Source organism: Oryctolagus cuniculus, chromosome 2, assembly GCF_051225735.1.
Source record: "Oryctolagus cuniculus isolate XC-2025 breed Fujian yellow rabbit chromosome 2, ASM5122573v1, whole genome shotgun sequence".
Taxonomy (NCBI): Eukaryota; Metazoa; Chordata; class Mammalia; order Lagomorpha; family Leporidae; genus Oryctolagus; species Oryctolagus cuniculus.
This window is the reverse complement of record NC_142868.1, coordinates 182,796,080-182,810,529: the sequence shown is the minus strand read 5'-3', so window position 1 is coordinate 182,810,529 and position 14,450 is coordinate 182,796,080. Positions and strand designations below refer to the sequence as shown.

Here is a 14,450-nt window from a genome sequence, read left to right as displayed (position 1 = left end):
CTGGACTACAGGTTTTATTTGCTTCTTTTAAAAAGCTCTTTTTATTTATTTATTTATTTTTAAAGTATTTTTTTGACAGGAAGAGTTATAGACAGTGAGAGAGAGACAGAGAGAAAGGTTTTCCTTCCGTTGGTTCACTCCCCAAATGGCCACTACGGCTGGCGCACTGCGCCAATCCGAAGCCAGGAGCCAGGTGCTTCCTTCTGGTCTCCCATGTGGGTTTAGGGGCCCAAGCACCTGGGCCATCCTCCACTGCCTTCCCGGGCCACAGCAGAGAGCTGGACTGGAAGAGGAGCAACCGGGACTAGAACCTGGCACCTATATGGGATGCTGGCGCCGCAGGCGGAGGATTAACCAAGTGAGCCACGGCACTGGCCCCTTATTTACTTTTTATTAAGCAGTACTGTTAAACATTTGATTATAATGTGAATTTTAAATGTTACATCAAAAACTTTTAAATAAGTTTAATGTATAAAAAACCTTTTAGGGAAAAGTCTGCAACTTGAAAGATAGTAAAAGAAACAAACCAAAAAAGAATATGCAGTGAAAATATATAATGAGAAGCCCGCGCCGTGGCTCACTAGGCTAATCCTCCGCCTTGCGGCCCCGGCACACCGGGTTCTAGTCCCGGTCGGGGCGCCGGATTCTGTCCCGATTGCCCCTCTTCCAGGCCAGCTCTCTGCTGTGGCCAGGGAGTGCAGTGGAGGATGGCCCAAGTCCTTGGGCCCTGCACCCCATGGGAGACCAGGAGAAGCACCTGGCTCCTGCCATTAGATCAGCGCGGTGCGCTGGCTGCGTCGGCCATTGGAGGGTGAACCAATGGCAAAGGAAGACCTTTGTCTCTGTCTCTCTCTCTCACTGTCCGCTCTGCCTGTCAAAAAATTAAAAAAAAAAAAAAGAAAATATTCAATAAAGGTCATGATCTTATATATGATAAATCCTAAGAATTGGGGGAAAGCTTTTAGCATGGTCACACAATCCATGCCGAAATATATTAAAATCAGTTTTACTTCTATATAACTAACTAGCCACATACAATTGGGTAATGATATAAAAAGTCAATTTACACAAAAAATTAAGATGTAAATGTTAGACTAGTCTGTGCAGCAACCTACACCGAAAACTACACGGCTTCGAGAGAGAGTAAGGATGGCCATATGAAAAGACACTATGTGAAAGGACGCTTCACATGGACTTGGAATTCCCCTTGAAGTCCCTGCGTGCATTTCAAATGTTTGTTTGTTTGTTGTTTTTGAAAGGTAGAGCAACTGAGAGAGAACCGGTTGTTGGTTCACTCCCCAAATGTGTGCAACAGCTGGGGCTGGGACAGGTAGTATATCCTGTATCCAGGAGCCTAGAAATCCATCCAGGTCTCCCACACCACAAAGGTGGCAGGTTTTCAATTACTTGAACCATCAGCTGCTACCTTCTAGAATGTACGTTAACAGGAAGCTGAGTCTGGAATAGAATAACAGGAACTAGAACTAAGCACTCCTGTGTGGGAAGTGGGTATCCCATGCTGTGGCTTAACCTACTTTGCCACAAGGTCCACCCCTACCAGGCATTTTAGTAGAGACTGGCAGCGTCCTCTCCAGTTTATCTGAGAATGCAAAGGTCCTGACTTGCACTTTAAAAAAAAAACTTGAATATTTCTATTACCTGATTTCAGTTATTCTATAAAGCTGTATCAGCAAGACTGTGGTTTGGGAATAAAGATGGGCATACGGATTAATGCAGCAGAATAGAGAATATAGAAATAGGTCCACACTTACATGATGAATCGACTTTTAACACAAACACTAAGGTCATTCAATAGAGACGATAGTGTTTTCAACAAACAATAATGTAACATCTGGAAGTTAAAACCATAAAATTTTCAACCAAAATCTAAGAAAAAATACTTGTTATTGAAATAGGCACAAAACTCTGATAGGACATAAAAAGTACTAACTATGAAAAAATAATTGATACACTGGATTTCATTAAAAGTTAAACCTTCTGTTCTGTAAAAACCACCATTTTCAAGGAACTAGATTGATAATATTCTTCAAGACAGAAATCACTAGTCTAGACCCAAGGTCTACAAACTTTTAAGAAGGAAATTATATTCTCTATAATCACTTCCAGAAATCAGAAGCAAAGTAAATATTTCTTAATTTGTATTTGCAAACTACATATCTGATAAAGAGCTGGCAGAGTGGACAGTGAGAGAGAGAGACAGAGAAAGGTCTTCCTTTGCCGTTGGTTCACCCTCCAATGAACGCCACGGCCGGCATGCTGCGGCCGGCGCACCGCGCTGATCCGATGGCAGGAGCCAGGTACTTATCCTGGTCTCCCATGGGGTGCAGGGCCCAAGGACTTGGGCCATCCTCCACTGCACTCCCGGGCCACAGCAGAGAGCTGGCCTGGAAGAGGAACAACCGGGACAGAATCCAGCGCCCCGACTGGGACTAGAACCGGGTGTGCCGGCGCCGCAAGGCGGAGGATTAGCCTAGTGAGCCACGGCGCCGGCCCAAAGAATTTTTAAAGCAATAATAAGAAAACATTTGTTTACCATGTAACCCAGCAATTCAGCTCTTTGCTATTAAACCAAAAGAAAAAGTGTATATCCATAAAAAGACCCACATAATGTTCATACAACTTTATTCATAATAGTCCCAAACTGGAGCAACCTAAATGTCCGTCAGCAGTGAATGATGTATTTGTAAAATGCAATCCTGCTCAGAAATGTAGAGGAAGGAACTATAGAATATGCATGAAGTACTCTTTAAAAGATGCTGAGGGGAAATATCCAGATAAGGCTTTTTTGTTTAGTGTTTTTTTTGTTTTGTTTTGTTTTGTTTTGTTTTGTTTTTTAAGTTCCAAGCTAAAAGTTTCTATACCTTAGGAATAGAAATCTGGTAATTGGTTGCCAGGAGTGGGATGAGGTAGGAAAGATTGAAAGCCAAGGAATATGAGGGGACATAAGACATGATAGAAATTTTCTGTTTTCTTGATTAAGGTAGAGAGTTATGAGTTTATACCTTGTCAAAATTTGTCGAACCATACACTTTTTTTAAGGTTTATTTTATTGTTTATTTGAAAGACAGAGTTATAGAGAGAGATAGAGACAGAGAGAGAGGTCTTCCATCTGCTGGTTCACTTCCCAGATGGCCGCAACGGCCGGAGCTGTGCAGATTCAAGGAGCTTCTACTGGGTCTCACGTGGATGCAGAGGCCCAAGGACTTGGGTCATCTTCTACTGCTTTCCCAGGCCACAGCAGAGAGCTGGATTGGAAGAGGAGCAGCTGGGACTAGAACCGGCGCCCATATGGGATGCCGGCACTTCAGGCCAAGGCTTTAACCCACTTTGCCACAGTGCCAGCCCCAAACCATATACTTAAAATGGGTACTTTTTTGTGTATAACTTAAACATTAGTGAAACTCATTTTAGAAACATCTGAGGTTAGAATAATTTCCAACCGATAATTATCTACATTTCTAATAGTTGTGAGGGTAGAATAAAAAACATTTTCAGGGGGCCAGTGCCATGACATAGTAAGCTAAACTTCTGCCTGCAGCACTAGCATCCTATATGGGCACTGGTTCGTGTCCCGGTTGCTCTACTTCCAATCCAGCTCGCTGTTTATGGCCTGGGAAAGCAGTAGAAGATGGCCCAAGCGCTTGGGCCTCTGCTCCCATATGGGAGACCCAGAAGAAGCTCCTGGCTTCAGTTCAGCCCAGCTCTGGCTGTTGTGGCCATTTGGGGAGTGAACCAGAGTATGGGAGACTCTTCTCCCCTGTCTCTCCTTCTCTCTGTAACTCTGCCCCTCAAATAAAAAATAAAATCTTAAAAAACAAACCACACATTTTCAGATATCCAAGGACTCAAATATTTGCATGGTGTCCAGGGTCCTGAAAGATGTACCTCAGGTGACAGGAACACCAAAAACAAGGAAAGAGAGCAAGATCGTGAGGAAGCAAAAGGTGTGACAGGGAGTCCAGCAATGACCGCTCGTCAGCGAGGCTAGAGAGCAGCCAGTGCATAGGGCCATCGCCGGGGCCTGAGTTTTGGAATGGAGGTCTCCAGGTGAAAAAGGAAATTGATGTTGAGTTTGTAGAAAATATTGATAAATGTATATCAAATAATGGACTATTTTTAAAATTTCCATAGAAAAGCAGATAAGTGAAAAAAATCAAACTATAATTGTTAACTCCAGGAGAAAGAAAATATGGTTTAAGAAAGGGAGTTTGAACATAGGGTATAATTCGATCTAGCAGTGAGTGCATAGCCATAAGATTCCAAATGTTAACTGCTGAGGTTATGTAAAACTGTGATCTCTCTTAGGAAATTGGGAGCCAAGTAGGTAGTAAGAGAGAGGTAGGTGTGGAGGGACCAGATTTCACCTATCAAAATTGGGATATCAAAAAGTAGTAGCATATGCATATGGAGAAATAAGTAGGAAATGGCAAAGAAAGTAAGTACAAGAGTTGTGAATGGTTGCCTCTTTTGAAAGGATCAGAAATGTTGAGACATTCTGGGCCTTTTGGTTCTGTATTTGTTAATCACATATGTTAATTTGATAAAAGTAGTAATTAAAGCTATGAAATGCATTTTCTAGTTCTATAAGTCTGTGGCATTGTGGTGTTGTCTCTGTAGAGTCTGTATTGAGGCAAATGGCTCTTTTTGACTCTGTGTCCCTCTGTAGGTTTATCCTCCTGATACAGTTCCATATAGGAAAAGATGTAAATAGGCCAGGCTGTTCCACTTTGTTCTGCTAAGTTTGCAAAGGGGAAGAAACACAGAGGGGAAGATACCGAGATGGGTTGAGAGGACTTTAGATGTAGTCAGTCAGTCTACAGTGTTTAGATATGGACAGGAAGAATCCAAGAGACATGAGTTAGTAGTACCTATTACTAGAACCAGAATCTATAATTGACTGGCCTGTGGCTTAACTCCTGCCCACCTAGAAAAATCAAGCCTCTTTACTGTAGTCTTCAATCTCGACCTGATGTGCCAAGTGCAGATGTATCCTGTAGGATAATTCAGTCACATCATACTTTGCCACCCTAGGCTCTGTCCTTCATGCTACTTTTCTTTTCTCTTGTACTTTTTCCCCCTTGCTGTTTTGCACTGAATTCTGAGAGAATCTACGGGCTCAGTTTTCCAGATCAAAACTGAATCTTCAATATACCTGTTCTGCTCTTCAGACTATTGAGTCATTTTCGTCATGGCTGCCATGCTGATTTCTAGAATTTTTTTCCCTTGGGAATCTATTACTTTTTAAGGTTGTAATAGGTTTTATTCTGTGTGATTATGTTTATTATGTTTATAGAATTTATCCATTTTCTGTGCTAATACTTTTTTCTTCAAAGTTCTTTTCTTTGGGCCGGCGCCGCGGCTCACTAGGCTAATCCTCCGCCTAGCGGCGCCGGCACACCGGGTTCTAGTCCCGGTCGGGGCGCCGGATTCTGTCCCGGTTGCCCCTTTTCCAGGCCAGCCCTCTGCTGTGGCCCGGGAGTGCAGTGGAGGATGGCCCAGGTGCTTGGGCCCTGCACCCCATGGGAGACCAGGAAAAGCACCTGGCTCCTGGCTCCTGCCATCGGATCAGCGCGGTGCGCCGGCTGCAGCGCGCTGGCCGCGGCGGCCATTGGAGGGTGAAACAACGGCAAAGGAAGACCTTTCTCTCTGTCTCTCTCTCTCACTGTCCACTCTGCCTGTCAAAAAAAAAAAAAAAAAAGTTCTTTTCTTTGTTAAATTTTTTAAATTTATGATTTCTCCTGCTGTTGGCTTTTCTTGAATGTTTGAATTTTGCTGGGTCTCCATATATTGAATGGGAAGCATGTTGGTAGCTAGAATGTTTCTTTAAAATAGAGGCCTTTTACCCAGCACTGAATGCGAGTTCTAATTATACACAGCCTTTGTCTCTGTTGTTGAGAAGGAATGGAACTTGCTGGTGGGGAAATCCCTTGTGGCAGCCATAGCACCCATGTTGGGAGATTCCCTGGGCAGAGCTCCCACCTTGAGTCATCTCCTCACCATTTTAATACACCAGGGGCCAATGCCAGGTCAGCTGCACGCAAGCAGAGCCTGGTGGCAGCTGTTCAGTCATCCTTTAATCATCCCAGCGCTCGCCCTTGGCCTGTTCCTGTACTCGCTCAGATGACCAGTGAGCTCGCAGTTGCTCTGATTTTCTTCTGTGAAAACCCTTCTTAGAAAATCCTCTCTCTGCTGAAAGCTGTTTTGCTGTAGTTGAAGTTTCACCATCAGTTAATATTTTCATGGATATTATCTTTGAGAAATTTTTTTAAAGATAATACATATTTCCATGAACTTTGTTTTTTCTAAAGGTTTATTTATTTATTTGAAAGAGTTACAGAGAGAGAGAGAGATCTCTTCCTTCCTCTGGCTCACGCCCCAGATGGCCACAATAGCCAGGACTGAGCCAGGCCGAAGCCAGGAGCTTCAAGTGAGTCTCCCAGGTGGGTGGCAGGGACCCTAACACTTGGGCCCTCTTCCACTGCTTTTCGCAGTCCATCAGCAGGGAGCTGGGTCGGAAGTGGTGAGCCAGCACTTAAACTGGTGCCCATATGGGATGCTTGCATGGTGGGTGGCAGCTTTACCTGCTGCACCACAATGCCTGCCCCAAGAAATTCTTTATTCTTTTTGTGTGCTACCATAATAGTTCCTTCAGCTCTGGGTTTGTTTTTCTCTTTTTATTTCTTTTGTTATTTCAGTGATATCTTTGGGAGGGGAATAAAATATAGGTGAAAACTTGGCTACCTTGGTTCTTTTTAGAAAACTAAGGCCCAGAGAATAAACAGGAACACACACAAGCACACACATACAGAGAGAGAGAGAGAGAGAGAGAGAAAGAGAGAGAGAAACTTGCCTGGAGCTATACAGTTGATATGCCCTGAACCATATTTCAATCTTGGTTTGCCTGGTTTCAGAACTTGCTATTTATACGTACACACACACTCATGCAGTCTGAGCAAGTGACTAAATAATTTTGTCAGAGCTGTACTGTCAGAGCACTCCAGAGAAGCACTGCTTTTCAGCACATACCCCTTTCCACAGGTGCTGTGCATCCGACTGCGCAGCCTCTTCGGAAGGGCCTCCAGAGCCTCTCCCTGCCCTTTTGGCTGTCTCCAAATTCCTCTTCTTTTATGGTGAATTTGACTTTTGGAAATTTCCAGAGTTATTTGAAACTAGAATTATTGATCCAAGTAGTGTAACACTGTTTTTTTCTAAATCAAAACTAGAATAAGTGTACCTGTGAGGAGACTGATTTTCTTGAAGAGCATGTAGACCAGTGAAGATAGGTCCTGAAGAATTCCAAAAATACTGAGTAGTACCAATGTCTCTGGACTAATGAATGACCTTTGCAGCTAGCTATCTTTAAGTTCTGTGGACATACACATTCTGGGATGGCCAGCTGTTGAATCTTAATAATTTGTAGTAAGTTAAAAAGACTGTATAACTATAAAAACAATGAGTTTCAGTACTTAAAAAGGTCTGCTTTTTGTTTTGTTTTGTTTTGTTTTGTTTTGTTTTACTGAAAGGCAGAGAGACAGAGATCTTCCATATGCTGGTTCCCTGTAAATGCCTGTGACAGCTGGCCCTGGTCCAGGCCAAAGCCAGGAGCTAGGAGCTCCACGCTGCTCTCCAACATTGGTGGCAGGGATTTGGTTCCACATCTGCTGCCTCCCAACACGTACATAGCAGGAAACCAGATTGGAAGCAGAGCCAGAACTCGACCCCAGGCTCTCTGATTGAGGATACAGGCATCTCAAGCACTGGCCCAATACACACAGGGAAAGACCTGTTTTAATTTCCCTGTTTTTGAAGTCGTATTAGTGGAGGGGGTGTTTTTTTTCTTAGTTATTTTTGAAGTAGTTAAGACAGCAAGCATACTGCAACATTCACAAAAGATACCAAATCACAGAGAGAATGAAAAGCTCCTTCCAAAAGCGGTGTTCTCCTGTGCCTCCAGAAGCTCTGTGTGCACACGGACCTCCCTCCTTGATCCTTTCTTCACTGACGTTTCTTGGATGCCATTTTACTTAAGTTCATAAAGGGATTCTTCATTCTATTGTTTTTACTTTTATAACTTTTTAATGTTTCTCCCAGAATTTTACTTAACCAGTTGCCGAATGGTAGGCATTTTTTTGTTATTACAAAACTGTAATGAATAGGCTTATGTAGAGATAATTTTCCACATATGAGAGTATATCAGAAGTTTAAATATTTCATAGAATTTCTAGATCAAAGAATAGATACTGCCAAATGGCCTTCTCAGAGATTATATCAGTTTATACTCTAACCAACAATGTATCTGTTTCTGCATATCCTTGCCTAAATATATTGAATTACTTTTCTTTTTCTGTTGATTTTATCTTTAAAGTATCTTGGTGTAGTTTTAATCTACATTTCTCTTATCATAAATTAAACTAATCATTCTCAATGCTTTTATGTAACCTGTTCACCTTCTCTTACCATTTATCTATTAGGTTATGTGTTTTTCCTCACTGATTTATATGTTAGAAAAATTAATCCTTTGTTCCACATCATATTTTAAAATATTGGACACTAACTGCTTTGCCCAGTTACTGCCAAATGTAACACAAACCAAACCAGAAACTTCCTCAGCAACAGCTGAAGAAGATTAACTGTGAACATCAGAATCAGTGCATACTGAATCAATTGTTAGAAGAATAGAGTGTGCAACAGGCCCCCCTCACGTTGAAGACAATGCCCTCTACTTTATATACAGAAATTTTAAAAATATTTAATATATAAGGCTTTTGCTGTGCTCAGTGTGGTATAAAGTTTCCCTTTCAACCAGATTCTAACTGGAGAAAGTTTGATGCTGAGCCCTTTGTAAAGATGATAGCAAATGTTAATAGCTTGATCCCTGTGGTATTGTTTCCAACACTCTCCCCCACCCTGCCCCGCCGCCCCGCAGCCACCAGCCTCCAACAAGAAGGACTGTGCCACTCTTGGATTACCCATGTGTGTAAACAAGGACTTCAAAAAGTTTGTAGAAAATGAAATTAAAAGATATATTTTTGTACAAAAAGTTTTGAAATCCATATATAGTTTTTACATTATATGCATTTTCCACAAAACTTTTTGAATACCTCTCATATTAAGTCATGTTTGTAATAAGGATATAAATATGACCAAAATAGGTTTATTTCTGGGCAAAGAGAAAAAAAAGTGTTTTTCCTAAAATAGTCCCAAAAACCCTCAATTTTTATATGAGGCAGTTTCTAAAGGAAGTCCCAAACGATTGGAGTGACTAAGGGATGGGGGAGGGACTTGTAATACTCATCCATTGTATGCAAGCAAAACTTAATTGAATCAAAATTTGACTTGTTTATTGTTTTATTTATTTATTTGTGTTTACTTAGTCACCAATTCAGCATATGAATCTTTTGAAAATATGTTATCTAACTTCTTAATATTTTATCCACTAAACAAGTAAAATGAGATAGTGTGTTCTATTACCAAGTCAGATACCATCGTATAATACTTGATATGGACAGTAGACAGCATTATACATTTTCTTAGACTGTTTAATATAATTAACTTTGTCTCAGGTTAAATTTCTTAAGGGGACTAGAACTGAGGAATTAATGTGTGGAACGTAGCATAAGACAGCTTCAGATAACCTTATCTGACCAACTTTCTGATTTAAATGATGATAAGAATTAAGTGATTGTTTTCCCATTGTCATATTTTTTGTTTTGTAATTTAGTTGTTTGTTGCATTTTTCAGGATCCTACAGAATTTGATTTCTCTATCATTTGTCATGATGGAGTCCAATTTAACTAGAAGTTGTAATTATATGATTTAAAAGTATTTATGTGTAGACTGCTATTTTTTATTTTTACTAAATATTGTGCATATTGCACATAGAAGTTGGGCCTAACTTGTTTCAGATCTCTTTAAAGCAACCTATTCTTCATTCATTAAAATGAGGAATTTTATCCAAATAAGTTTTGTTTTAAAATGCCTCCAAAGTTCTTTTAGTTTGAAAATTGTGTTAGCTTGCTAGAGCTGCAATACAGAATGCCACAAACATCTGTAGTCTCCCTACCCAAAATGAACTAAGATATTTTTCTTAATACTCTTGTATATGAAACAGCTATAAAAATAGAATCATCCTGAATGTAATGTCTTGAAATATGCCTTTTTTCTTTTCTATGTAATAGTACGTTATCAATTCTGTACCATGATTCATGATAGATTCCCTAAATTTCTGGGATTTAGATTATTTGTAATATTTTCTTAGTATAGATAATACAAAGATAATCATAAATATTTCACAAGAACTTCCTACAGAAGAACTTTTTAAAGTGCATATATGCTATTTTCCTCAAATATATCTCCAACTCCTTTTTTCATGAGTCATCATTATAAACATAGGCTGTTACTGTACAGAAATATTTTCAGATTCACACCTATATGGCCTTGTCCATTTGGTCTCAGACTAGTCTGCCTTTCATGGGTATATTTTATTATCTTTTGCTTGCAGCTCTCGTTTCATGGTCATGACATTGTTCTTAGTTCTTGCATATTCTAGTGTGCTATAGACTTAAAAAGCAATGGACTAAAATTCTTACATTTACCTTTAAAATAAGTAATTTCTGACAAAGTCCTGAGTGATTGTCTTATGATAGCTTCAACCTATGTGCAGATTTTTTTTTTTATTTTTTTGACAGAGTTAGACAGTGAGAGAGAGAGACAGAGAGAAAGATCTTCATTCCGTTGGTTCACTCCCCAGATGGCTGCTACGGCCAGCACGCTGCACCGATCCGAAGCCAGAAGCCAGGTGCTTCTCCTGGTCTCCCATGCGGGTGCAGGGCCCAAGCATTTGGGCCATCCTCCACTGCCTTCCTGGGCCACAGCAGAGAGCTGGACTGGAAGAGGAGCAACCGGGACAGAATCCGGCGCCCCGACTGGGACTAGAACCCGGGGTGCCGGTGCCACAGGCAGAGGATTAGCCTAGTGAGCCTCGGCGCCGGCCATATGTGCAGATTTTTAACATCAGATAGTCTTTGGTTCAGAAACCTTTTCTCATATTCTCATATGCATTTTATTAAATGGCCACATTCTGCATAGTTAAGTTTCCAGATAAGTGAACTTTGTATAGTTGAAGCAATGTTTTATATTACTGTACAATATGTTGCTTCTGAAAAATACTGTCACTTTTCACTGTGATGATGACTTTTTTTCTTCAATCAGGGTTACCTGAGCTGGAGTTGGAAGCAATTGATAACCAATTTGGACAGCCAGGAACAGGCGATCAGATTCCATGGGCAAACAATACAGTGGCCGTAAATCAGAATAAGCCAGAAGAGTAAGTAATACCTTTTATATTTTAGAAGGCATCAGATGCCAACTTCTAAACAAAGATCTACTTTTCCCAAACTGGATTCCAGTCTGCATTGGTATCTTATGAGATATCAATTGAAATAAATGTTTAATGAGAAAAAAAGAGGGGTGAAGGAGGACATTGAGTTAAACAGATGTTTACTGCATAACCACAAGGTTAGTGAACGTTGTAATCACCAAGAGACTGATAGCAGTATACAGCTGTTGTTTTGTATTTCATGTTACTTTGCTTTGACTAATTACCATAATATTTTTGGGCCTGTGGATGAGTTGGCCTCAATACAACGATTATGTTGCTCTTCACCTTTTAGTTATATAATTATTTGCTGTAGCATTTTATTTGGAGCAAAAAAGTATCAGGAAGGAAGTATTTCCATCTACTCAGTATCCCCTCTTGGTTAGGATTTATTTATGTGCATGTATTTATGTGAAAGGTAAATACAAAGCATGTGTTGGTTCACTCCCCAAATGTTCACAACGGCAGCACTGGGCCATAATGAAACTAGGAGCTGGGAACTCAGATTGGTTCTCCCAGATGGGTAGCAGGAACCCTACTACTTGAAGCATCACCTGCTGTCTCCCAGGGTGCATGTTAGCAGGGGCTGGGATTTAAACCCAGGCACTGCAATATGGGTTGCAGGCAGCAACCCAGCAGCAGCTTAACTGCTTGGCCAGACTCTCACCCCAGAATTTAATTTCTTCATCCACACGGGCAGCTTACTCCTTAACACAGAGTGCATCTCACAACCAAGGGATGCGTAGATAGCGTAGAGTGTTGTTCAGAGCCTTAATGTGAACTCTGTAACCATTTACCTTCCCAGAAGTATCCGTTTAGTTATATTTCCATATTAGTGTTTGGATTAACTTTCTGTATATTTCAAGTTTCATGCGTCACTTGGTATAAGTTTGGATTAGACTATTTTCTACATGTAGTCAATGAACAGTTTGTTGCTTAAAGCTTAGCATATTTCATTTTTCCAGTTTGATTTCATTTATATGTGGTAGTCACGTCATCTTATCAATATGGTTTGTTCATCTTTGAAAGTTAAATAATATAATATGTACTTTTTTGCTTATGGTTAAATTATCAATTAATGGCATCCATAGAATAAATTCATTATAAATAGGTTTTTTGGGGGGAGGGGATTTTATTTTTATTAAAATTTCTTCCCCCCCCCTTTTTTTTTTAACTGCATTTGGGTAACAAGCTGTTTTCTAAGTCAATATGAAGAATATGAAAACAAGTTCAGTCATTAACAGAAGAATGAAAAATGTATTCAAACTATATACCAAATTTTTATTTAATTTCTAAACCTTAGGCATAGGACATTGTGTTACAGTAGAATTGATTGTCAAGCATCCCACAGAGAATTTTCTAGAACCAGATATGCACAGATATATGCATATGAGGGCATGTCAGTAAGTTGTAGAAAATGGAATTAAAAGATGTTTATTTTGGTGCAAAAAATTTTTGAAATCTATGCATAATTTTTTCATGAATTTTTTGAGAACTGTTCAATATGTGTGGATTTCAAAATTTTTTCAAAGATTTTATTTATTCGAGAGGCAGAGTTAACAGAGAGCGAGAAAGGTACAGAGGGAAAGGTTTTCCATCTGCTGTTTCACTCCCCAAATGACCGCAACAGCCAGAGTTGGGTCTATGCAAAGCCAGGAGCTTCTTCTGGGCCTCCCACGCCAGTGCAGGACCCCAAGCACTTGGGCCATCTTCTACTGCTATCCCAGGCCATAAGCAGAGAGCTGGGTTGGAAGAGGAGCAGCCAAAACACAAAACGGTGCGCATACAGGATTCTGGTGCCGCAGGCAGACGCTTAGCCTACTAGCCACAGCGCTAGTCCCAGGATTTCAAAATTTTTGAGCAAGTCATCATAAACTTGCCTTTTAATTCCATTTCCATTTTTTTAAGTAGCTTTGCGTGCGTGATCATATATATATAGGTGTGTGTATTTATTTGCTTTCTTTAGAGTGAAAAACAATTTGCTGTCAGTCTGAAACTTTTTTTTTGTTCCTATAGCCAGTGTATTAGTTCACAATTAGATGAACTTCTCTGTCCACCAACAACAGTAGAAGGAAGAAATGATGAGAAGGCTCTTCTTGAACAACTGGTATCCTTTCTCAGTGGCAAAGATGAAACTGAGCTGGCTGAACTAGACAGAGCTCTGGGAATTGACAAACTTGTTCAGGTATTTATTAAAGGAACCTTTTTTTTTTTTTTTTTTTTTTTTTTTTTGACAGGCAGAGTGGACAGTGAGAGAGAGAGACAGAGAGAAAGGTCTTCCTTTGCCGTTGGTTCACCCTCCAATGGCCGCCGCGGCCAGCGCGCTGCGGCCGGCGCACCGCGCTGATCCGATGGCAGGAGCCAGGAGCCAGGAGCCAGGTGCTTTTAAAGGAACCATTATTTAAATGGTATAGCATTGAGGAACTAGAAAAGTGTTTTTAAATGAGATTTTTCCATATTGTTTTCACTGTGCTTTAGCTAACTGTTTTATAATTTACTCCTTGTGAAAGTTTAAAAATGCATAGTAGTTAAGTAATTAGGTCTTTTAAGTAAAAGGTATTACAATAATTAGAAATAGTTAAAGTCCTAGCTTTTCACTATGGGGTACAATCTGATAAGGTCTATCTAGAACAGAACCCAGATTTATATCATCACTTTTTATTTAAAGATTTAATTCATTCTTCAACCTATATATTCCATGATATTTCAGCTTCCAGGTTGGCATTTTTCAAACTGTAAGGTGATAAATTCTAATTAGTGCATCATGATCAACATTTTCCAAATGGGATTAGATGAGTGTGAAATACAAAATGTCCCAGTGCGTAGCTAATAAACAGAGGAAGTTAGGTTTCATGAAACTCCTTTCAGTCGCATATACACCTAACATCACCATTTAAATTGTGCATCTGATAGTAATAGTCAAAATGTTTGAAAGGCTTCTTTTACATCAGCCATGGATTTTTTTCAAATAAGGTAAAAGCATGAATTCTGTGTTTGAGATATAAAAATACCTAATCAGTTCCTCCTTTAGGAATCTGCTTCTTATGGGAAC

The 14,450-nt window shown here is 40.0% G+C and overlaps 1 protein-coding gene across 9 annotated transcripts in view; it reads left to right on the top strand.

The window, feature by feature from the left end:
- Window positions 1–14,450, top strand: part of NCOA1 (nuclear receptor coactivator 1) — a 262,111-nt gene that overhangs the window by 209,849 nt on the left and 37,812 nt on the right. For all 9 annotated transcript variants that reach the window (XM_089326750.1, XM_051843198.3, XM_089326752.1 and 6 more), the window contains 2 exons: window positions 11,233–11,347; window positions 13,415–13,583. In XM_089326750.1, coding sequence (XP_089182876.1) covers window positions 11,233–11,347; window positions 13,415–13,583 — 284 coding nt within the window. The remainder of the gene's footprint in view (window positions 1–11,232; window positions 11,348–13,414; window positions 13,584–14,450) is intronic.